This window comes from Aureococcus anophagefferens (genome assembly GCF_000186865.1).
Source record: "Aureococcus anophagefferens unplaced genomic scaffold AURANscaffold_10, whole genome shotgun sequence".
NCBI lineage: Eukaryota > Pelagophyceae > Pelagomonadales > Pelagomonadaceae > Aureococcus > Aureococcus anophagefferens.
The window spans coordinates 1176451-1198846 of NW_008705570.1; the positions used below are offsets into that span (position 1 = coordinate 1176451).

Here is a 22396-nt window from a genome sequence, read left to right on the forward strand (position 1 = left end):
AACGACCGGCCGGACATCGTCCTGATCACGCTCGACGACGTCGGCGTCAACGACCTGTGGGGCAGCGTCGACCTGCCCGCGCTCAAGAAGCTCCGCGCGCTGGCGACGAACGGCGTGCTCCTCGGCGGCTACCACGGCCAGAGCTACTGCAGCCCGGCCCGCGCGAGCCTGCTGAGCGGCAAGTTCGTCCACCGCATCGGCTTCAGCGACCAGGACGGCGGCAAGCGCGAGTTGACGGCCTGGAGCAACTTCAGCGTGCCCCTGGGCCACGAGCTCCTGCCGGAGACGATGAAGCGCCTCGGCTACGCGACGCACGGCATCGGCAAGTGGAACATCGGCCACTGCAACGAGCTCTACGTGCCCTGGAACCGCGGCTTCGACTCGTGGCTCGGCTACTTCTCCGACGGCGTCGGCTACACGAGCCACCTCGCGGACCAGGACTCGTCCTACTCCCTCGACGGCACCCAGTACGAGTTGTACGACATGGCCATCTACGACAAGGAGGCGAACAGCATCTTGAACGGCACGTCCGTGCGGGGGACGTACACGACGTCGCTCTTCAACTCGAAAGCGGCGTCGCTGCTCATGGGCACGACGTCGGCGGCCCCTTTATTCCTCTGGCTCGCGCACCACGGCATGCACGACAACGACGGCGTCGACGACGCGGAGACGTGCGACGAGAGCGCGGACGACGACGACGAGGTTAGCTTGTTCGCGGAGCGCGCGTCGCTCACGGACGCGCGCTTCAAGTTCGCCTGCGGGTTGCGGGCCGTGGACCGGGGCGTGGGCGTCGTCAAGCAGGCCCTGGACGACCGGCCCCGCGACTACGTGCTCGCGGTGATCTCCGACAACGGCGGCGACGCGTGCGGCGCGCACTGCGCGGGGTCGAACTTTCCCCTCCGGGGCCAGAAGTTCTTCGAGTTCGACGGCGGCGTCAAGGTGCCCGCGTTGGTCTACTCGCCGACATTAATTCCCGCGGCGCGGCGGGGGCAGACGTTCGACGGCCTGTTCCACCACGTCGACTGGCTCGCGACGTTCATGGACGCCGCGGGCGGCCACCAGAGTCTGCTGGACCCGAACTACGACTCCGTGTCCCAGTGGGAGTTCATCACGGGCAAGCGGTCCGGCGCCGCGCGCGACACGATCGTCTTCGCGGCGTCGGCGCAGACGGCGGCGATCCGCTCGGGCGACTACAAGTTCCTGTACCGCGTCGTCAACGGCTCGAATCTCGCGCTCGACTGGAACGGCACGGAGGACACGCACTTCGACGCCTGCGAGGGCGGCGTCCAGCTCAGCTTTTTGTTCGACGTGAAGAACGACCCCAACGAGCTCGTCGATTTATCGGGGGACGAGCGCTACAACGAGACGCTCGTCCAGCTCCACGCGATCTGGAAGAAAGTCTACGAGACGGAGTTCTGGACGCCGAGCTCGCCCTTCGGGGACACGTCGAGCGCGGACTCCCCGGCGGCCGTCGCGTTCCAGAAGAACGGCGGCTACGTGACGCACTGGGGCTGCGATGCCATGTCCGGCAACCTTTAATAATATCATGTTTTTAGCGCGACGGCGGCCGCGGCGACGACCGCCGTGCTGGAAAAGTCGCGGCCCCGCCGCGTCATGTTGAGCGCGAAGGAGCAACACGCGACGCGCCAGTCCACGAACAGCAGCAGCACGCGCGCGGCGGCGGCGCTCGAGCCGGCCATCAGAAGCTTGTTCAGCGCGAGCATGTGCGCCTGCGCGAGGACCCGCCGCTTCACGAGCGTCTGGAGAAAGAACTCCATGGTGTAGGCCGCGTTCAGCGAGAGCCAGTAGGCGCGGAAGAAGGGCGCCTCCGGCGCGATGGGCGACGTCGCCGCCGCGTTCGTCGCGTTGAGGCCGTGCAGGAGCGCGTGCTTGTAGAAGACGTACTGGTACTTCTTCACGCGGTAGAGCACGTTCACGAGCGTCCAGGGGTCGCGGCCGCCGCCGTAGTTCTTCGAGAAGGAATTCACGGGGAAGCGGCGCCGCGCGAGCCAGGGCGCCGTCTGCGCCGCGAGGATCGCCGCGCGCTGCAACGGCCGCGCGTAGCGCCGCCGCGCGTGGAGGCCGAGGATTTGTAATAAGTTGAGGCCCTGGTAGAACGCGTGCTCGACCATCTCCGACCGCGTCACGAAGGCCTTGGCGTCGAGCGTGCCCGACGCCGCCGACGCCCGGTGGCCGCCGAAGTCGCGCGCGGCGGTAAACGTCGCGACGGTGCCGAGGACGCCGAGCGCCGCGTCGTAGGCCGCGACGCGCGCCGGCGACCGGTTCGCGCCGCGGCAGGTCTCCAAAACGCCGAGCAGCAGCCAGGCGAGGTACGCCGCCGCGGCGAGGCGGTGCGACCGGCCGCGCCGCGGCAGGAACAGGGTTCTCGCATGCCGCGCGACGACGCTCGCGACGACGAGCGAGAACGCGCCGAGGACGGCCACGGCGAAGCGGTGCGTCGCGGCGAAGTGGTGCGTCGCGGCTGGCAGCATCGTTGCCGAGCTATGCCTACTGAAGGCTTCAGGGATCTCATTTCAGGGCTCTAATTCGAGCCGCAAATCTCATTGAACGTCAACAATTGTTAGTTGCACCAGCATATGCCAGAGCAAAGAACGCCGCTGTAACTATGTGCCGGTGTGCAGGGTTGACTCGGCGACGACCCGCAGGATCATAAAAGGAGACGTTAGGACCGCGGCGGTTTTCGCCGCGGCGCGAAACGACGAACCTAGGCGGCCGTGCAGTCCGGGAGGACGCCCTGGGTGCACATGTCGTAGAAGGGGCTCTTGGGGCAGAGGCTCTTGTCCGTGCACTGGCCCGTGAGCTGGTAGCCCCAGCCGTTGGGCATGTAGCCGTAGAAGAACCAGGGCGGGCTGCCCTTGCCCGGCGGGCCGTAGATGCGGTAGGGCAGGCCCGACGCCTTCTGCGCGTGGATGAAGGTGTCGAGGGCCTTGCCGTTCTCGGAGTGGCCGATGTGGTTGTCGGCGAGGCGGTCGAAGCCGACGTTCTGCGCGGACTTGAAGCACGTCTTGTGGAGCGACGTCTGGTACCGCTCCCAGGCCGCGACGGTCGTCGGGCCCCGCGTCGCCTTGGCGGACTGGACGTAGCGGAACTCGGCGGCGTCGCCCTTGGTCATGGCGCCGTTGTAGGTCTGCATGCCGCCCGTCGCGCCGGCGTCCGTCTTGACGCCCCCCAGGCCGTTCTCGAAGAAGTCGACGTCGCGCGTGAGGTTCGACGTCGCCCAGGAGACGTGGACGAGCGTGAGCACGGGCTTGGAGTCGGCGTCGTAGAGGTGGTGGGCGCTGTCGAGCTTCGCGCGCGCGCTCGCGAGGCTCGAGCGCGACGCCTGGGACGCGCGCGGCGCGTGGTTCCGGCCCGGGCGGCTCGCGAGCGTCGCCGTCGTCTCGCCGAGCAAGAGCAGGTTCAGGAGCGACTTGGCGCCGGCCTTGAGGGAGCCGGGCACCTGGAGGAGGAGCGAGTCGTAGGACGTGCCGCCCTCGGCGAACGTCGCGTGGTGCGTAGGGACCGAAGCGTTGCCGAAGACCCCGGCGTAGTAGTCGAGGTCCTTGGTCAGAAAGGCCGCGTGGGTCTCGAAGTAGGGGTCGTGGGCGCTGAGGTCGCCCATGGCCGCCGTGAAGTCGGCCTCGATGTCCTCCATGGACTTGGACCCGGAATCGCGCTCGTACGCGCCGACGCTGTGGAGCTGCGCGGCCGACTTCGACTTGCAGACGTTGGCGCTCGACGAGCCGTCGTCGATGCAGAGCTTCGCCCACTCGACGCACTGCTTCGTGCTGTTCTCGCGCACGAGCTGCTCCGCCGTGGGGAAGTACTGCTCCATGAAGCCCTTGAACGCAAAGGGGTGGGACATGGCGTAGGTCGACTTGCCCAGGTGGCCGCCGGCGCCGGGGCGCGCGAAGTCCTCGAGGAGTTCCGACGCGAAGTCGTCGGCGCGGGCCACGGCGGCGAGGAGGATCGGGAGCTTCATCGTGGCGCTTTGCTTGGTGCTCGTGATCGCTCGGAAGGCGGCGTTTCGTCCAATCGGAGTCGGGGCAGGGGCAGCATCGGCGCGGCCAGCATGGATATGTCCTTGAGGAATGCCGAATAAATCCATCGCCTTGTGCCATTTTGTTCAATTACATTCTCTCTCGCCCGACGTACGCGTCATCGGACCGCCGGCAGCACCATGATGCGCTGCCTCGTCGCGCTGCTCGTCGCCCCCGTCGCGCGCGCCAACGTGTGCCAGCACTACAACGGCGATAAAGCGGCCTGCGAGAGCGCGGGCTGCCTCTCCGACGGCCTGTGCCGCTGGGAGTCGTGGTCCAATCTCTGCGAGGGCTACGAGGCCGGGGGCATCAAATGCGTCGACGGCGTCGCCGTCATCATCCACGCGCCCACGATCGCCCCGTCGGCGCTGCCGTCGCCCGCGCCCACGCACCTGCCGCCGACGCTGACTTTAGCCCCGACGACGGGCTGCGAGGACGGCGAGGCGCCCTACCGGCTCGCGCTCTACGACTACGGCGAGGACGGCTGGGAGGGCGCGACCTACAGCGTGACCTCCGGCGACACGGTCGTCGCGACGGGGACCCTCGAGCGCGGCGGCGAGGGCGTCGACGGCTTCTGCCTGCTCGACGGGACCTACGAGCTGGCCTTCGGCGGCGGCGCCGACGACGCGGAGACGAGCGTCCAGTTCCTGCCCGCGGACGAGCAATTGGTGACGGCCACGGTGGGCCCCGCGTCCTTCTCCTTCGTCGCGGCCGCGGGCGCCGTCGTGGACGCGGACGCGTCGTCGGCCGGCGGCGGCGGCGGCGGCGGCGGCGGCGAGAGCGCCGACGCCGCGTCGGCGGGCATGTTCGCGGCGTTGGCCCTCGCGGTGCTGTTCCTGGGCGTCGGCGCCTGGTGGGTCGTGCGGAAGCGCCGCAAGGACTCCGAGGAGCCGTCGGAGGACGAGTGCGTCGGCTTCCTGGACATCCGGTCCAAGCTGCGGGACGGGTCCCAGTGGGCCGACACGCAGAAGGGCGTCGAACTGGAACGGGTTGCCGAGCCGCAGGACCAGAACTTCTCCGCCATCGAGGCGGCCCTCGGATCCCCAACCCACGAGCTCTAATGGGCCGCTACCTCCTTCTTAGTCCACGGGGTCGTGGTTGCACTCACGCTTTACGACCTCGCGGCGCAGGTGGCCTTGTGCGTCGGCCAGGCGGCCCGCTGGCACGCCGGGGAGCAGTAGGCCGTCTGCCCGCACCTGCCGCACTTCGCGCGGGCGTCGGCGCCGCAGACGTCGCACGCCCCCCGCGGCCTGGACGCCGCCGCGCGCCTCGTCTCTCTCACGTCCTCGCGCAGGCGCTCCTCGTCCTCGCGCAGGCGCTCCTCGCGCAGGGCCTCGGTGCTCGGCCAGCCGGTCGCCCGGTCGCCCGCCGCCGCGCGCGCCGCGCGCGCCGCGAGGAGCGGGCCGGCCACGGTCGCGACGCCGGCGGCCGCCACGCCCAGCTCGGCGAGGCAGTCGGAGTCTGCTCGGCGGTCGCCCCCGCGCCTCTTGGCCGCGGGCGCGCGGTGCCTCCGACCCTCGGGGTCCCAGGGCGGCCGCGGGCCCGGTCGCTCCGGGAGCATTCGGCTCGCTCGGCAGTCGACGCGGGCCACGCCGAAGCTCGTGGAGTGCGTGGGATAGTGTCGTTCGTGCTCGTAGTACTCGCGGTCGCCGCCGAGCTGCACCAGCGCGCGCGCGCCCAGCGCGCCGAAGACGGCGGACGCCGACACGGCCCGCGAGAAGCCCGGGAGGCTCAGGTCGCCGTTCGGGACCCACTTCATCGTCCGAAGGGAGAGGAACGCGACGTCGAAGGTTCGCGACAGGCGCGGCGCGCCGCCGAACTCGTCGTACTCGTCGTCGTCGCCCTCGTACGATTCCGCCGAGTACTGCGACGATCCCGCGACGCGGGAGTCGTCGGAGTCGTCGTCGCCGGGTTCGTCTTCCCACCTGTCGTCGTTGAGGTGCTCGCTGAGGCTGAGGCCGCCCGCGACGGCGGCGAAGGCCTCGCCTCCCGCGACCACCAGCGCCCCGCCGCAGGACATGCGCTCGGGGTAGCGCTCGAAACGGGCGACTCGGTATTCTTCGTTCGGTATGGGATCGATCTCGAACCAGCGCATGCGCGGGTCGCCGAAGTGGCAGATCTCGACGGAGAGGTCCTTGCCCGTCTTGTACTTGTTCGTGCCGCCCGCGACGACCGCGCCGCCCATGTTCAGGAAGCGGCAGACGCCCGGCGGGACGACCACGAGCGCGAACTCCGTGCGCGGCCGCTTCAGCCCCCCCCGAAGCTCCGACCACGCGTCGTCGCCGACGTCGTAGATGAGCACAGTCCGCGAGAAGGGCTGCTCGCCCAGCTCTCGAACGACCGAGCCGCGCTCGTCGCGGATCTCGTGCATCTCCGCGACGGAGCCCCCGACCACGAACACCTTCGTGGCGCCGGACGCTGGAAAGTGGCGCGAGAAGGCCCGCGCGCCGCTGACGCGCTCCGGGACCGGCGCCAGCTCCGTCCAGGCGCCGGTGGCGAGGTCGAGGACGCCCGCCGAGTCGGTCTTCATGCCGCACTGCGCCGCCTGGCGGCCGCGCCACGTGCGGGTGCCCGCCTCGATGTTCGGCTGGTGGAGCATGGACCGGTGGGAGGACGCGAAGACGCCCGGGTTCGCGGCCGCGTTCCGGCCCAGCTGGGTCACGCCGCCCGCGACGAAAATGCGCCCGTCGGGCAACTCGCAGCAGGCGGCGCCGCAGCGCGCCTCCGGGAGCCTCGCGACGACGTGGAACTCGGACGTCGCGGCGCGGAACGCCACGACGCGGTCATCGAGGACGGCGGGCGGGCCGAGGCCCTCGCGCGCGCCGGGGAGGTCCCAGTCCACGCGCAGGCCGCCGACGAGCAGCGGCGCCGGTGCGCCGTCCTGCGCCGCCACGACCGCCGCGCGCAGCGCCTTGTCCGCCGACCGGAGCCCGCGGCCATAGTTTTCGTCGTAGTCGAGCACGAGCGTGCGCAGCAGCGGCTCGGGCAGCGAGTGCAGCCTCGATGCCATCACTAGGACGCTGGCTTAGGTGTGGTATGGGGCACTAGGCCGATCCCCGATCGTGCTCTCGCTCATCACTAGGACCTGCGTAAATGAGTTGCGTAAATGCATGCAACGTGAAGCGGTAATTGAAGTGTAGCCAATTGCAACACGATGGGCTGCATCCGAACGCGAGGCGGAGCGCTGTGCGGCGCATGATCGAAGGCCAATGCGTCTCGACCGCATCGTGGCGGCCGCTGTCGTCGCCGCGTGCGGCGCGACCTCCGTCGACTCGCTCGTCCGGCGCGTGGAGACGCGCTGCGAGCTGGCCGTCGACGCGCCGCGCGGTTTCCTGCGCGTCTCCGCGCCCCACGGCAACTGGTCCAGCGACGCGCCGTCGACGGGCTTCGAGGCGCGCATCGCGACGGCGCCGCTCCTCTGCGCCGTCGCCGGCGCCGGCGCCGCCGGGCCTCTGGCGCTCCTGTCGCTCGCGACGGACCCGGGCTATCTCGCGTCCACCAAGACGTCCGCGGCGCACGGCACGTCGCTGCGCATCCTCGACGCGTTAGAAGAAAAACGCACGTACGCGTCGCGCCAGAACCTCGAGCTCTTCGTCTGGCTCGGCGCGCTGGCCGACGGCGCGCTCCAGGGCGACCGCTCGAACTGCGGCGAGACGTCGCGGAGCAACGGCCACGCGCTCAAGAGTCTCGCCATGCTCGTCGTCTTTCGATGCCGGCCGACCCTCGAGGCTCTGATCTACGCCGACGCCGACGCCCTGCCCGCGCTGCGCGACGTCGCGCCGGAGACGTATTTGGAGCTGTCGCCGGCCGCGGACGTCGTCGGCGGCGCGAACCCGGGGCTGCCCATCGTCATGAACAGCGGACTGCTGCTCGTCCGGAACACGGCCTGGGCCCGCGACCTGCTCGGTCGTTGGTGGGCGCTGCGGTGCGGCTTCTTCGACCAGTACGCGTTGTGGAAGGCGCTCTTCGAGGCGTGGAAACGCGACGCGGGCTTCGCCTACGACGCCGCCATCTTCGCGGACTACTCCGCCGCGCGCCGCGGCGCGCTGGGCGCCGTCGTCGAGGGGCTCGGGACGCTCGCGGGCGCGCGCTGGCCCCTGGGCGGCGACGCGCGCGCGGTCTTTGCGGAGACGGGGTGCCTGGTGGAACCCTTGGAACTGCCCAAGGTGCTGCTCCTGCCGGTCATGCCCTTCCTCGACGGCCAACACCTCATCCACCCGCTCCAGGGCCGCGTCGACGCGGGCTACTGGGACGCCTGGTTCTGCGCGTTCCGCCGCGTCCCCCGCGCCGCGCGGCCGGCGCGACCGCCCCGCCGCCCGCAGGCCACGGCTTCTGCAACACCTCGCACGCGACGCGGCGGCTCGACGAGCCGCGGCCGAACCGCGGCGACTGGCACGCGTGGCCCCTCGGCCCCGTGCGCCGCTACGCGTCGCCGCGCGACTTTTCGCGGTGCCTCAAGCCCAGGAGCGAGACGCGCTACGTCTGCGACTGCAGCCACGTCGCCGCGCTGCGCCTCGCGGCGCTCGTCTCCGGCGTCGCGCCCGGGCGGTCGCGGCCCCACTAAGTTACGAGGACCGCGGCGGCGGGCTCGGCGGCCTTCTTGAGCTTCCGGAGCTTCGCGGCCGGCCGCTTCCGCCGCTTCGGCGGCTCCGCGGCCGGCGGCGCGGGCCGCGGCGGCTCGCGCTGCGCGGCCGCGGCGCGCTCGACGAGCGTCGGCGCGCGCGCGGCGTCGAGCTTGGGCAGCCCAAAGCCGGGCTTGAGGAGCACGGCGCCGTGCGCGCCGGAGAAGAACGAGGGCTTGTCGTCCCGCCGGTCCGCGGGTTTCCGCGGCTTCTCGCCGTAGTGGCGCACGATGTTCAGCGCGGCGGCGGCCGTCGCCGACGCGGCGTCGCGCGCGAGCTCGAGCGCGCGCGCCTCGCGGCGCGCGAGGTCGAGCTCGACGATCGCGCGGTCGCGCTCGCCGTCGCCGCCGTCGCGCGAGAACCGCGGCGTCACGGGCCGCTCGCGGCTCCGCTGCTCGAAGCGGTTCGTCGGCGAGCTCAGGCTCCAGCGCGCGGCGTCCAATTCGAAGCGCACGCGGAGCGCCGGCTCCGTCTTGAGGCCCATGGCGCCGCCGACGGCGTCCTGCACGGCGCGCACGCACGACGCGGCGCGCCGCAGCCCGGCGTCGGACCGCACGCGGGCGTCGTCGAGCTCCGCCTCGAGCGCGTCGAACTTGCCCAGGAGCCGGTCGCGGTCCGCTTTGGCATCCGCCGCGTCCGCGGCCGCGGCCGCCGCGGCCTCCGCGAGCGCCGCGTTCTTCGTCTCGAGCCGGCCCACCTCGCTCGCGCGCGTCGCCTCCGCGGCGTCGAGTTCGCCGTCCTTCGCCGCGATGGCCGCTTGTTTTGCCGCCTCGTCGGCGAGTTGCTTCGCCGCGAAGGCCGCCCGCTCGCCCTCCAAACGTAGCTCGAGCGCCTCGACCTTGGCTTCGAGCGCGCTTTTGGCTTCCAGGAGCGCGTCCGCGTCGCGCTCGAGGCCGAGCGCGTAGCGCAGCGCCCGCGCCCGCCCGGCGGCGACCCTCGGGTCCGGCGCGACCTCGACGACGGCGGCGCGCCTGCGCTCCGGCGGCGTCGCCGGCCGCACCGCGTTCGCGTGGTGGTCCATCAGCTTGTTGAAGAAGTCCTTGAACTCGGCCGCGGTGACCTTCCCCGAGCCGTCCTCGTCGGCCGACTTCCAGAGCAGGTGGAGCTCCTCGTCGGAGATCTCCTCTTTGGGGATCTCGAGGCCCGGGTGCGCCGTGCCGTAGGCCTTGTTCCGCACGAGCGCCTCGAACTCGCGCTCGCAAATCCTTCCGGAGCCGTCCTTGTCGATGACGAAGAACAGCTTCATCCAGGAGCCCTTGGCGTAGCGCTGGAGCTTCTTCTCGAGGCGGTGCGCGATGGACCAGAGCGCCTCCTGGCTCAGCCACTCCTCCTCCGTCTCCTCCGCCGCGGGCGGCTCCTCGGCCTCCGGGACGAAGTACGGCGGCGCGTGCACCGCCGGCTTGGGCGCCGCCGCCTCGTCGGCCTCCTCGACCGCCGCCTCGGGCTCCGGTTTCGCGGGCTCCGGCTTCGGCGGCGGCGCGTCCGGGTGGTTCGCGAGCACGTTCTGGATGAAGAGCTTGAACTCGGGCGCCGTGACGAAACCGCTGCGATCCGCGTCCGCGGACGTCCAGAGCATGCGCAGCTCCGGGTCCGAGACGACCTTCTTGCCGAGCTCGAGGCCCGGCATGATCGTGTCCGTCGTCTTGTTGCGCAGGAGCGCCTTGAACTCGTGGAACTCGACGCGTTCCGAGCCGTCGTGGTCGACGGCGAAGAAGAGCTTCGCCCAGGAGCCCTTCGCGTGCTTCTGGAGCTTCGCGTCGAGGCGCGCGGCGATGGACTGGAGCAGCTCGCGCGACGCGCCGCTCGACGCGTGGGCGCCGCCGTCCATCTTCGAGTTCGTCGTCAGCGTCTTGGCCTTGGGCGCGGCCGCGGCGCGCGCCTCCTGGTCCCGCAGCTCCTCCATGCGCAGGGTCTGGCGCGTCTGCCGCGGCGCGTTCATCTTCGTCTTGTCCGTGCGCCGCACATCCGCCTCCTGGCCCGGGAGGCGCAGCATCCTCCCAAGGTGAGAGCAGAGCGGGAACGTCGACGTCGGTTTCGTTTCCGCGTCAACGTCGGCATTATGAGGCGTGATTGAGCTTTTGAGAAGAATGATGAGTTTGATGCCAGGGGATGTCGTAGATGACGAGAGCTGGACCGAGGACGAATTCCTCGACGAGGCAGCTCAATGGCTCGAGCTCGGCCTCGAGGGCCGCTGGCCCGAACCTTTCAGCGGCATCGACGATTCTTTTTATGTCGGACTGAGGCAGTGGAGCTCGCGACTCAAATATGCTGCCGTGAAAGGCTGGGTCTCGGCGATCGGCTGGCTGGTCGACCGCGGCGCCGACGTCGATCGGATTGAGCAAGAGTGCGGCTCGCCGCTTCACTCCGCCGCGCAGTTTAACCGCCGCGACGTCGCCGCGGAGCTGCTCGACCGGGGCGCTCGACTCGAGGCGCGCGCGGTAAGAACAAACGCCCACGACGATGTGTCCTATGTGTTGATGCCGCTCCACGTGGCGATCTTGCACGGAAGCTACGACGTGACCCGGCTCCTCGTGAGTCGAGGCGCCTCGTACCAAGCGTGCTTCATGACTTTTCCGAACGAAGCCGACCTGGCGGCGAAACTGGAGAAGGGGATGACCTTGCGCGCGTGCTTCAAGACGTTTACGAATGAAGACGACGTCGACTGGGCGGAACAATTAGACAGAGGGCGGGCGATCCGAATCAAACGCGCCGTGGAGGAAGACGCGCGGATCGCCGACTTCCTCGCCGCCGTGCGCGCCGCGGGCGGCTGGGAGCCCTACGTCGACGCGCCCCGCGCGGAGCTCCTCGCCCTCCGCGAGCGCCTCCTCGACGTCCGCCCTCCCCGCGCGGCGCCGTCGTCGACGGTGGGGGCGCACGCGTGGCTCTTCCTGGACGCGGACGACGACGTTTTTGCGCACGTCCTCGCCTTCTGGCGGAGCGACCGCGACCTCTCTAGGGGGCCCGCCACTGGTTCTTACTCGGCCGCCGCGGCTTGGATGAGGCGGTCGAGGTCGCGGACGAGGGGGTCGTTCTCGGGGTAGCCGGCCTCGTCGACGAGGACGGCGCGCTCGGAGACGAGGCGCGCGAGGTTGTCGGCGTCGTCGACGGGCGCGCCGCGCGGCGGGATCGCCGCGCCGCCGGCGTAGGCCGCGTTGCCGTTGATGGCGTCGAGCGCCGCGTCGTCGAAGACCGCGCGCGGCGACTGGTGCCGCGGCTCCGGCCGCGGCGCGCCGCGCGGCGACGCGGGCGCGTTCCGCATGGCGTAGTGGACCGCCTCCATGGCCGCGTTCTTGGCGACCTTGGCGCGGTCCTCGTCGGCGACGTGGCGCCGGCGGAGCGCGTCGAGCTCCGCCTTGATGTCGCCGAGCGCTTTGCGGTCGCCGTCGAGGACGAAGCGCTCCTCCTTGCCCTTGTACTCGAGCTTGAGCTCGTCGAGGTCGCGCCGCGCGCGGTCCGCGGCGTCGTCCTTGGCGCGCTGGAGCGCGCGCGCGAGGCGGTGCACGTGCGCGCGCAACCGCTCGCGCTCCGCGACGGCCTCGGCGGTCTCCGCGCGCGCGCGCTCCACGCGGCCCTTGTGCTCGGCGGCCTCCGCCTTGGCCTTGGCGACGCGCGCCACGAGCTCGGCCTCGGGCGTGCGCCGGTGCGCCGCGCGCCACCGGTCGAAGTCCGCGTCCGCTTGCACCGCGCGCTTCTCCGCGCGGTCGAGCGACGCGCGCGCGCCCGACAGCGCCTTCTCCACGGCCTTGCGCGCGCGCACCTCGGCCTCGATGGAGTGCTTCGACTCGTCGCGGAGGCGCTTCTCGAGCATCTGGAGGTCCAACACCTTGGACGCGCGCTCGCGCTTCATGGCGGCGTCCGCGTCGCCCAGCGCCCGTTCCCGCTGCTCGACGTCGCGGAGCGACGCGCGGAGCTTCGCCTCGAGGCGGCCGTACTCCTGGCGGTGCGCCATGGTCGCGTTCCGGTCCTGCGCGAGCCGCTCCTCCGCGTCGCGCTCGACCTTGTCGACGATCTGCCGCTCCTTCTCGCGCAACCGCAGCGCCCACGCGCGCTCCTCGTCCGCGCGCCAGGCCTCCCAGTTGCGCCGCTCGGCCTCGAAGGCGAGGGTGAGCTCCTGCTTGAGGTCCGCGACCTCCTGGAGCGACGGCTGCGCCGCGCCGCAGTAGCGGCAGCAGCCGTCGTCGGCGCCCGGCGGCTTGGCCGCCGGCGCGCCGCGCCGCTGCTCCCAGGACCGGCGCTCGACGCCGAGGTCCCGCTGCGGTCGCGCGCCCCCCACATCCCGCGGCGGCTGCTCCGGCGACGTGTGCTCCGACCCGCTCAGGTTGCCGCCGCGCTCGCCCGTCTCCGACAGGCCGTCTTCGAGGTCCTCCGAGAGGAGCGCCGCGGACGACGCGTCGCGCGCGCCGTCCAGGTTCGGCTTCGCGAGCTGGTTCGGGTCCACGCGCTGGAGCGCGACGCGCGTCGCCAGGGACCCGAACAGCAGCGACCCGTCGCGGACCTGCGACTCGCGCTCGAGGAGGTGCGTCGTGCCGCCCACGACGCGCCACGACCGCGGCGCCTTGTCGCCGAACTGGGCCCGCGGGTCGCCCGGCGCGTCGAGCACGGCGGCGAGCTTGACCTTGGCGGACCCGAGGAGCTGGCGCGTCGCCGCGTCGACGGCCTCGAAGACGAGCGCGGGCGCCAAGGTCATGCGGAGCTGGTTCGCCGTCGCGCGAAACTCAAAGTGCGACACCGCGCCCAGGCCCCGGCAGGCCACGGTCGTCGTGTCGAATTCCAGGCGCGCCGTCTTCGCGACGCCCCGCTGGCCGAGGTGGGGCGCCGCGAAGCGGAACTCCGCGGGGCCCTCGTCGCCGTCCGACCGCGTCACGGACAGCAGCGACAGCTCCAGCCGCCAGTCGTGCGCGACGTCCGCGTCGTCCCGCGAGTCCGCGAGCGACGCCGGCGGCGTCCGCGCCGCCGGCGGCGTCCGCGACCGCGGCGGCGCCACGGGCGGCGGCGCCTCGGCCTCCGGCGGCGGCGCGGGCGCCTCGGGCTCGTCCTCGAACGCGTCGTCGCCGTAGTCGTCCGCCGGGGGCGGCCCAAAGGGCGCCGGCGCGTACGTGGCCTCCTCGGCGCCCGCGGGCGGCGCGGTCGCGAAGCCCCGGGGCCCGGCCTTGGCCGGGTCGCGGTCCGCGCCCGCGCGGCGCACGGCCGCGAAGACGTCGAGCCGGCCCGGCCGCGGCGTCGTGTCGAGGAGGTGCGCGGGCCGCCGCGACACCACGTCGAGGCGGAAGTGGTCCTCCGACGCGTGGAACTCGTCGTCGGGCCGCCCCGGCGGCCAGTAGTCGAGGGGCAGGATGGGCGCGAGGTCCAGGGCCGCGGCCGCGACGACCAAATTGTCCGTGCAGAGGAAGACGTCGACGGGCTTCGAGAGCTCCGCCGCGAGCTCCGCCGCGGAGCACCGGAGCCGGAACCAGTCGCACTCCACGGCGAACCGGGGGTTGTCGAGCGTCAGCGCGCCGAACTGCTCGCTCTGGACGACGACGCCCAGCAGCTCGAAGCTGAACCAGTAGCGCATCGACGGCCGCCGGAGCGCGGCCTCGCGCAGCTCGTCGCCCACGAGGTCCTCGAGCTCGCCCGCGCCCTCGAGGGACACGCAGAGCTCGAAGACGGAGCTCCCGCGGCCGAGCTGCTTCGCCGGCAGCGACTCCGGCGGCGGCCGCGGCGGCGTCGACGGCGCGGGCGCCGCCGCCGACGGCCGCGGGTCGTCGCGGTCGCCGCCGGACGCGACGCGCGCGACGGACGCGGCGAAGAGCAGCTCCGCCGGCGCCGCCGCGCCGCGCAGCTTCGCCCACTGCTTCGCGCCCTGGCGCAGGGACCGGACCTCGACGTGGAGCACGCCGAGCGCCTTGGAGTTCGTCGGCGTCGCCCCGACGCCGGGCCCGCCGAGCGTCGCGTAGCAGTAGAGCTTGAGCACGGGCGCCGCCTTCTCCGCCGCGCGGAACGCCTCCTCGCTCCCGAAGCGCCACTCCAGGAGGCCGCCGTCGCCGGCCCAGACCGCCTCGCCCGCGCGCGGCGTGTGCCGCGCGCCCCACGAGCTCGACGCCGTCTCCCGGGACACGCCGTTGAGCTGGCCCTGGACGCGGAGCGTGAACTGATTGCGGCTGCCGAGCTCCGAGACGAAGGACGACGGCAGGTTCTTCAGCGCCGAGATGTGCACCTGCACGGACCACGGGACCTCCATCGCGTCGTCGCTCGGGCCGCGCGCGGTCGTTCAGGCAATGTGTGCGCGCGTCGTGTGGCGCGCGGCGAGTGGTGTTGGACGCGCTCGACGTGCGTCGTGTGGATTGCACGCAGTGGGGTCGTCGATCGCAGTTCGAACTTTGAAAGTCACCAGAGGCAGAGCATTGCGAAGACGATTTTGATTTCCCCTGTAAACCCGTTTAAAGGACACCACATAATATGGAGTCCTGCAGGCACCTCCGAGGCCATCGCTCATCTCTTCGCCACCATACGAACTAGGTGGCGCACTAATCACGTGCAGTTCAGGGAAGAGGGGGCGCCTGCGGGAAGTCCAGCCCTCCCGATTCAAAACGACGCGCGCTCGAGGCGGGAGATTTGAATAGGCAACTCGAGGTTCAACATCGCCCCGGCTGCCCCGACGATGATTGCGATGCGGATGGTCGCGCTCCTGATCGCGATGCAAACCTCGAGAGCCTCGGACACCTGCAACCAGAGCACATATTGCGACACCGTCGCCGACTGCGACGCGGGCTGCGAGGAATGCTATCCAGAAAAGGGGCTCGCCTGGTGCACGACGGCCCTGCGCGACGGCCTCGACTACAATCTCACGTTCACCAACGACGCGGACATGGACGCGGACGTGTCGGCCTGCCGCTGCGGGCGGGGCACGGGCGAGTGCGAGGACCTCGGCGTCGTCAAAGCGAACGAGACGAGGCGCTTCGCCGGCCTCCGTTGGAACCAGTTCACGTACCCGAACGGCGACGTCTGCTACGACTGGCTCGTGGTCAAGACCGGTTCGTCGAACCCGCCGGAGCCCTACTTCCCCTTCAAAGCGTGCCAGCTCAACAACACGGCCATGGCGCGGATCTGGGAGGACGCCGTCGCCCGCGAGACGCCGCGCCTGACGCTCTCCGGCAACTCCAGCCGATACGCGTGCGCGCTAAAGTAGTCCCCACGGCGCGGATCTTAGAAACCCAAATCGCCGATATATACGCGTGCGCGCGGATCTTAGACGCCGAGCCTAGTACCGCCGCCGCCGCCGGCCGTGGAAGAGGGGCACGTCGAACCCGAGGCCCGAGGCCGCGTGGGGCACGCCGACGACCGCGCTGTCGAAGGGCGTCTCCTTGAGCGGCGCGATCTCCGGCTCGTCGTCGTCGTCGTCGTCGTCCTTCGCGACGACCTCCTCCGGCTCCTCCTTCTCCCTCTCCGGCGGCGGCGGCGGCTTCGCCTCGACCTTCGCCTCGACCTTCGCCTCGTCCTCCCGCTTCGCGAGCGACACGGCGACGGGCATCTTCGGCGCCGGCGGGAGGAACGGGAACGCCGCGTCGAAGTCGCCGAGCGCCGGGGGCTCGTCGCCGCGGAGCAGCGCGTCGCGCGCGAGCCGCGCCAGCACGTGCGCGGCGCTCGCGCCCGCGTGGCGCCCCGCCTCGAAGCGCAGGTCCCACGCCGCCGCGTCGCCGGCGTCGCCCGGCTCCGGGCCGTCCGCGCGGAGCCGCCAGTGGCCCGCGCCGTCGAGCCGCAGCGCGAGCGTATCCAGCGGCGCGTGCAACAGCCAGCGGCCGCTCTGGAAGCGGCCGTCCTTCTTCTCCAAAAATAGCCCCTCGCGGCACAGCCGCAGGAAGCAGGGCGCCTCGGCCTCCCGCGACACGCCGAGCTCCGGCGCCGTCGCGAGCACGTTGTAGACCTGGGCAGGAAAAGAGTGCGAAATTCCCAACTTCAAAGGCTCCTATCTCGGCCGTTTTCCACTCGTTTCGGCTCATTTTTGGACGAGCGATCATCTCTCGGAGCGCTCTCGAAGCGTGGGGGCTGTTTCCGAAACGCGCGCGCGCGGAACACTCACGTTGAAGCGACGTTGAATCACCCTTTTGCTGCCCTGTTGTAGACGTGGCTCCCCGCGAGGGGCGCGCCGGCCGCGAACGCCGCGAAGGCCCGGTAGAGCGCGTGCGTCGTGCGCGCCGGGTCCGCGGACGCCGCCGCGAGCGCCTTGCAGCGCTGCAGCACGCCCCCGACGGCCGACAGCTCGCCGTGGTGCGCGAGGAACGCGTCCGCGTCGAGACCGTCGTCCGCGAAAACGTCCGCGTGGTCGGCGCAGAACAGCAGCGCGGCCGCGTAGTCGCGGCAGTTCCGCGGCAGCTCGTAGGCCTGGCTCTTGACGCGCTCGCGCTCGCTGCGGAACGCGTCGGCGACGGACGGCGCGTCGTCCGGTAGAGCCCCGGCGCGCGCGACCCAGTCGAGCCAGAAGTTCTCGTCGCCCCGCGCGGCCAGCACCGGCGGCGACAGCAGCGCCGACGCCGGCAGCGGGACGACGCGCCGCAGCACGAAGGCCCGCGAGCTCGCGCCGCCGAGCGACAGCAGCGCCGTCCGCAGCGCGTCGCCCTCCTCCGCGACGTGCCAGGACAGCTCCATGTCGTCGACGTCGTCCGGCCGCACGTCCGGCGCGACGAAGAGCCCGAACTCGACCCGCGACCCGCCGGGCAATAAACGCTCCGTGAGCCGCGCGCCGCTCAAAAACGCCGCGGCGTCGACGGACACGCCCTCGGACGCGCCCTCGACCGCGTGGCGCCGGCACCGGAGCGTGACCCGTCCTTTCTCGAGCGTCTTCCGCAGGAGCACCTGGTGGAACGCGGACCGCGGCGCCGTCGCCGTCGTGACGCCGTCGAGCGCGTCCGTTAGAGCCCGCGCCGTGCGCTCGCACGCGGCCGCCTCGGCCGCGCAGGGGCCCTTCTCGCGCTCCGCGGCGACGGCCGTCGCCAGCAGCGCCGCCGCCCGGGGGTTCGGCGCGCGCGATAGACGTAAAATCGACAGGAGCAGCAGCCACAGCTTCGACCGCACGCGGTCCGCGAGGTCGTCTTCGAGCGAAAAGCACCCGAGGGCCGCCGCGAGCCGCGACACCGCGGCGTCGGCGACGTGCGGCGACGCCGCGGCCAATACGCACACGTCCAGCGCCGCGTCGAAGCCGCCGTCGTCGTCGTTTGACGCCGCCGCGGCCGCGAACGCCGCCAGACGCTTCTTCGCGTCCGCGTGCTTTTCGCGTAGAGCCAGCGCGTCCGCGCCCTCGTCCAGAACCAGCGGCGCGCCGTCCCGGGAGAAGGCCCGGGGCCCGCCGGCGCCGCGCACGCCGCAGAGCCGCGCGAGGCGCCCCGCGGCGCCCGGGAGCGCCGCCGCGCCGCCGTCGGCCTCGAACCGCCGCGCGGCGAAGCGCGCGCGCAGCTCGGGGCTTTCGACCCCCAGCTCCTTGGCCAAACTGGAAAACGCAAAGTAGGAGAAGTCGTCGCCGCGCCGCTCGGCCTCGCCGGCCTTCCAGAGCAGCGCCTCCGCCTCGCCGTCGCAGCAGACCGCGTCCTCGCCCCGCGCCGCGTACGGCGCGCCGTTTAAGGCGTGGGTCTCGTCCACCACAGCCACGCAATCGCCGCAGGCGTCCAAATCATAGATCCGCAGGGCGTCCTCCACGTCGACGGCGTCCGCGGCCGCATCGACGGCGTCCAGGAGCGCCGCGGCGCCCCGGACCAAACCGCCGGGCACGGCCGCCGCGACGAGCGGCGACCGCCGCCGCGCCAGCCGCTTCGCGTCTTTCCACGCGGCCTCGAGCGCCGCCCGCTTGGCCGCGTCGCGGACGGCGGCGCGCGCGCCGGCGACGCCGGCGTCCGACGCGAGGTCCAGCGCGAGGTCCGGCCATCCTTTGAGCGCTTGCTCCAGCCGCTTCGCGACGCGCCGCGCGCGCAACACGTCGAGCTGGCGCTTCGCCTGCTTGACGGCCCGGTCCCGGAGGCCGTCGCCGCCGCGGGGCGGCGCGTCCGCGAACCAGGCCTCGAGGGCGGGGACGTCGCCCCGGACCGCGGCGGCGATCGCGCCGTCCGCGGGCGCCGTCGACCGGCTACTCTCCGCGAGGAGCTTCGACCGCACGTCCCGGAGCCACGTCGGCCGGTGGGCGTCGTCGGCGGCGTCGTAGTCGACCTCGGAGACGGCCCGGCCGTCGGCCGCGGCGACGCGCGCGAGCACGAGGAAGCAGCGGCACCGCGCGGCGTCGGAGGTGCCGACGGACTCGTAGGCGAGCCGCGCGGCCCGGAGCACGTCGTAGGCGTCGAGGGCCTTGCGCGCCCGCGCGAAGCGCGGCAGGGCCGCGTCGCGGCCGTCGCAGGCCGCGAGCGCGGCGCGGAGGTCCGCGTCCTTGGGCTCGGGCGCGTCGTCGCCGGCCGCGACGCGGCACGCGTCGCGGACGCGGCCGCAGAGCCCCGCGAGGCGCGCGACCTCCGCCGCCCGCGCGTCGGCGAGGGCCGCGGGCGGCGGCAGGCCCGCCCGGGCGAAGACGAGCCACGCGGCGTCCAGGGCCGTCGCGTCGGCCGCGGCCTCGGCGGCCGCCCACCCCCGCTTCGACGCGTCCGCGGCGTCCCGCGCGACGGCGAGCGTCGCGGGGAGCGAGCTCCGGTCATTGTGGGCGCCCGCGGCCGCGAGGCGCCCGCAGTAGGCCACCGTCGCCGCCACGGATGCGCCGTCGCCGTCGGCGCGGAGGTTTCGGAGCGCGCGCCGGAGCTCCGCCGCGGCGTGCTCGCGCCACGCGTCGCGCTGCGCGACGCCCGCGCGCTGGCCCAGCGTCCCGACGAGCCTCGCCTCGAGCGCGTCGGCGCCCTCGGCGAAGACGTGGGCCTCGCTCGCGCGCAGCGCGCCCGCCTTGAGCGAGAAGAGGTCGTCGTCGCCCGCGGCCGCGTCCTTGGCCGCCTTTAAAGCGCCGCGCGCGGCCGCGGCGACGTCGCGCGCGGCGTCGCGCACCTGGGCGTCGAGGGCGCCGCCGCCGACGCTGCGGCCCATGGCCCGCTGGTAGCTCCGGAGGCAGCGCTCGCACTCGTCCGACCGCCGCGTCTCGATCGCTCGGAGGCAGTCCGCGCGCCACGCTAGAGCCGCCGCCTCGACGTCGGACCCGGCGCAGCGCGCGACGGCGTCGTAGTAGAGCATGGCCCGGTCGCGCGCGAGCCACGACGGCAGCGCCGGGCGCTTGGACGACGCGGCCGTCGCGGCGTCGTCGTCGCCGTCGTCGTCCGAGCTCGTTTCGTCGTCGACGGCGACGTCCGGCGCCGGCGCGGCGCCGAAGACGGCGCCGGGGGCCGTGAGGGGCGCGACGTCGACGCGGGCGCTCCCCCGCTCCACGCGCTCGACGCCGAGCGCCGCGCAGGCGTCGCCGCGCGCGGCCGCCGCGAGCAGCGTCCGCGCCTGCGCGTCGTCGAGGTCGAGCTCGAGCGTGCCGTCGCTCCCGGCGCGGTAGGCGGCGACGCGCGACTCGAGGATGCGCTCCTCGATGGCGGCGATCGTCGCGGACCCGGCGACGACCGTACCGCGGCGGCTCGCGAACGCGCTCCGCCGCAGCGTCACGCGGCGCCCCGTCGCGCGGCGGCCCAGCGGCGCGAGGGCCCGCAGGGCGCTGTGGCGGCTCCGCGCGCCGCCGAAGCGGAGGCGCACGTCGAGGCGGTGCTTGGACCGCGCGGCCGCGTCGGCGAGCGCGCCCGCGGCGCGCGCCGCGGAACAGCCGGAGCACCGGTCGCCGTCGACCGCGACGTCGACGAGCGCGCACCGCGGGCCCGCGGCGACGACGGCGCGGGCGAGGTACTTGGCGCCCTCGTCGGAGACGTCGCCGCCGCGCACGTCCAGGGCTTCTAGACCGTCGACGCGCGTCGCGAGCGCGCCGAGGACGCCGTCGTCGACGCCGCAGCCCGCGAGCCCGAGGCGCCGCAGGGCGCGGCAGCTCGCGGGCCGGTCCGCGACGACGCGCGCGACGTGGCCCGCCGACTTGGCCGTCAGCCGGTTCCAGCTCAGGATTAGGGTGTCGAGGCGGCACGGCGACCGCGCGAGGAGCCGCGCGACCGCGTCGCCGCCGGCGTCGCCGATGCGGTTCCCGCGCAGGTCCAGCGTCTCGAGCGCCGCGTTGTCCATCAGCGCGGCGCAGAGCCGCGCCGCGTCGCCGTCGTCGAGCCCGGCGCCCGCGGCGCGCACGACCTTGATGCGTGCGAGGGACGGCGACGCCCAGAGGGCGTTCCGCGCGGCGCCGCTGCAGCGGTGCAGCGCCCGCGACACGTCGAGCGTCTCGCCGTCGTCGGCCCAGCGCTCCGTGAGCGCCGCATCGTCGAGGGAGCCGTAGCGGGCGGCTAGCGCCAGGGCAGCCATAACAGGCGTTTTTAATAGCGCGACAAGTTGAAGAGTGCACGTTCCAAACGTTTCCCCTGAGAAGGCCCGGACGATGACCTCGCGCGCGGAGTCGGTCCGCCGAGTGATCCTCGGGCTGGGCCTCTCCCCGCCTGATCAATGGCTCCAGTCGGACCAGATCGCAGGCTATTTTGAAAGGATGGTTGCCTGCTCTATCGGGCAGACCACGGCGGAATTCGAAGAGACCCTGCGGGACTCGCTCCAGGAGGCCTTTGCGGCCAAGCACCAGGAGGCCATGAAGTTTCCCGTGTTGAGCGAGGCCGCGCTCGAGCAGCCCGCCGTGCCTTCCCTCCCAGAGCGCCCCGTGGAGGCGCCCGCGCCGGGCCCGAAGAAGGCCCGCGTCCACGTGGCTACGCCGCTCGAACGGGAGATCAAGGACGTGCTGGGCAAGGGCTGCTCCATCTGCGGGGAGAGCTCCGCCAAGCTGCTCTGCGTCTGCAAGACTTCGCGCTACTGCTCGGTTCAGTGCCAGCGCGTCGACTGGTCCCAGCGCGGCCACCGGTCGGTGTGCCGCAAGATCCGCGAGCGCGCCGAGGCCGCGGCGCGGCACGAAGAGGTGCAGCGCGAGGAGGCGCCGCGAGACGAGCCGCTCTATGGCCCCGCGCCGCGCTCGTACGCGGACGACGTGCGCGACAGGATCCGCGCGGAACACGAGGCGGCGCGCGCGCGGCGCGAGGCGGAGCCGGAGCCGAAGCCGATGTCGGCGCGGTTTGGCTCGCGCTGCCCGATCTGCTTGGAAGGCTGGGACGTGAGCGCTGATGGGGAAGCTTTCATGACTTGCTGCTGCTCAAAGATTTGCATGTCGTGCACCCTTAAAGTTTCGACGGGGGCGTGTCCTATTTGCCGAGCGCCTGTGTCGATTAACGAGGCGCATCTAATGGCGAACGTATTGCATCACGTGAACAACGGAGTTACAGAGGCTATGATCTATCTCGCATCCGCATACATGAGCGGTGAGCATGGTGCGGTGAGGAGCGGGAAGCGGGTTCTGAAACTGCTGGAACGCGCGGTAGAGCTCGGTGATCCGACTGCATGTCTGCATCTTGGGGTGTTGCTTTATGATGGAATGACTGGCGTCAAAATCAATCGAAAGAGAAGTAAGCTGTTGTTCGCTCGCGTCGCGGCCTTGGGCCACGCTGAAGCATATTTTCGAGTCGCGAAATCGGGAGGACACGTTCTCGGACGTTCGTACCAGCTCAAATACTTTCGTCTCGCCGCAGATTTGGGGCACGCCAAAGCCAAGGCAAACCTTGCCATGATGTACGAGTTATCGGGACCGGGACAGGATCTCGTCGAAGCAAGGCACTTGTACGAGAGCGCGGC

At 72.2% G+C, this 22396-nt stretch overlaps 3 protein-coding genes across 3 annotated transcripts; all 3 read right to left on the reverse strand.

Annotated features, from left to right (window-relative positions):
- Nucleotides 1–2725: 2725 nt before the first annotated feature.
- Nucleotides 2726–3982, reverse strand: AURANDRAFT_64514 (hypothetical protein; the record flags this gene model as incomplete). Its single annotated transcript, XM_009039127.1, has 1 exon — nucleotides 2726–3982. The coding sequence occupies one exon, from the start codon at nucleotides 3980–3982 to the stop codon at nucleotides 2726–2728; it is 1257 nt and encodes a 418-aa protein (XP_009037375.1).
- Nucleotides 3983–4632: 650 nt separating this feature from the next.
- On the reverse strand, nucleotides 4633–10655 carry AURANDRAFT_64515 (hypothetical protein; the record flags this gene model as incomplete). The annotated part of the gene is made up of 4 exons (XM_009039126.1): nucleotides 4633–4890; nucleotides 5323–7039; nucleotides 7982–8037; nucleotides 8610–10655. 4 exons carry the CDS (start codon nucleotides 10653–10655, stop codon nucleotides 4633–4635), a joined length of 4077 nt encoding a protein of 1358 aa, XP_009037374.1.
- Nucleotides 10656–11636: 981 nt separating this feature from the next.
- On the reverse strand, nucleotides 11637–21034 carry AURANDRAFT_64516 (hypothetical protein; the record flags this gene model as incomplete). Its single annotated transcript, XM_009039125.1, has 4 exons — nucleotides 11637–14858; nucleotides 15491–15608; nucleotides 15910–16565; nucleotides 16766–21034. 4 exons carry the CDS (start codon nucleotides 21032–21034, stop codon nucleotides 11637–11639), a joined length of 8265 nt encoding a protein of 2754 aa, XP_009037373.1.
- Between the last annotated feature and the right edge of the window lie 1362 nt (nucleotides 21035–22396).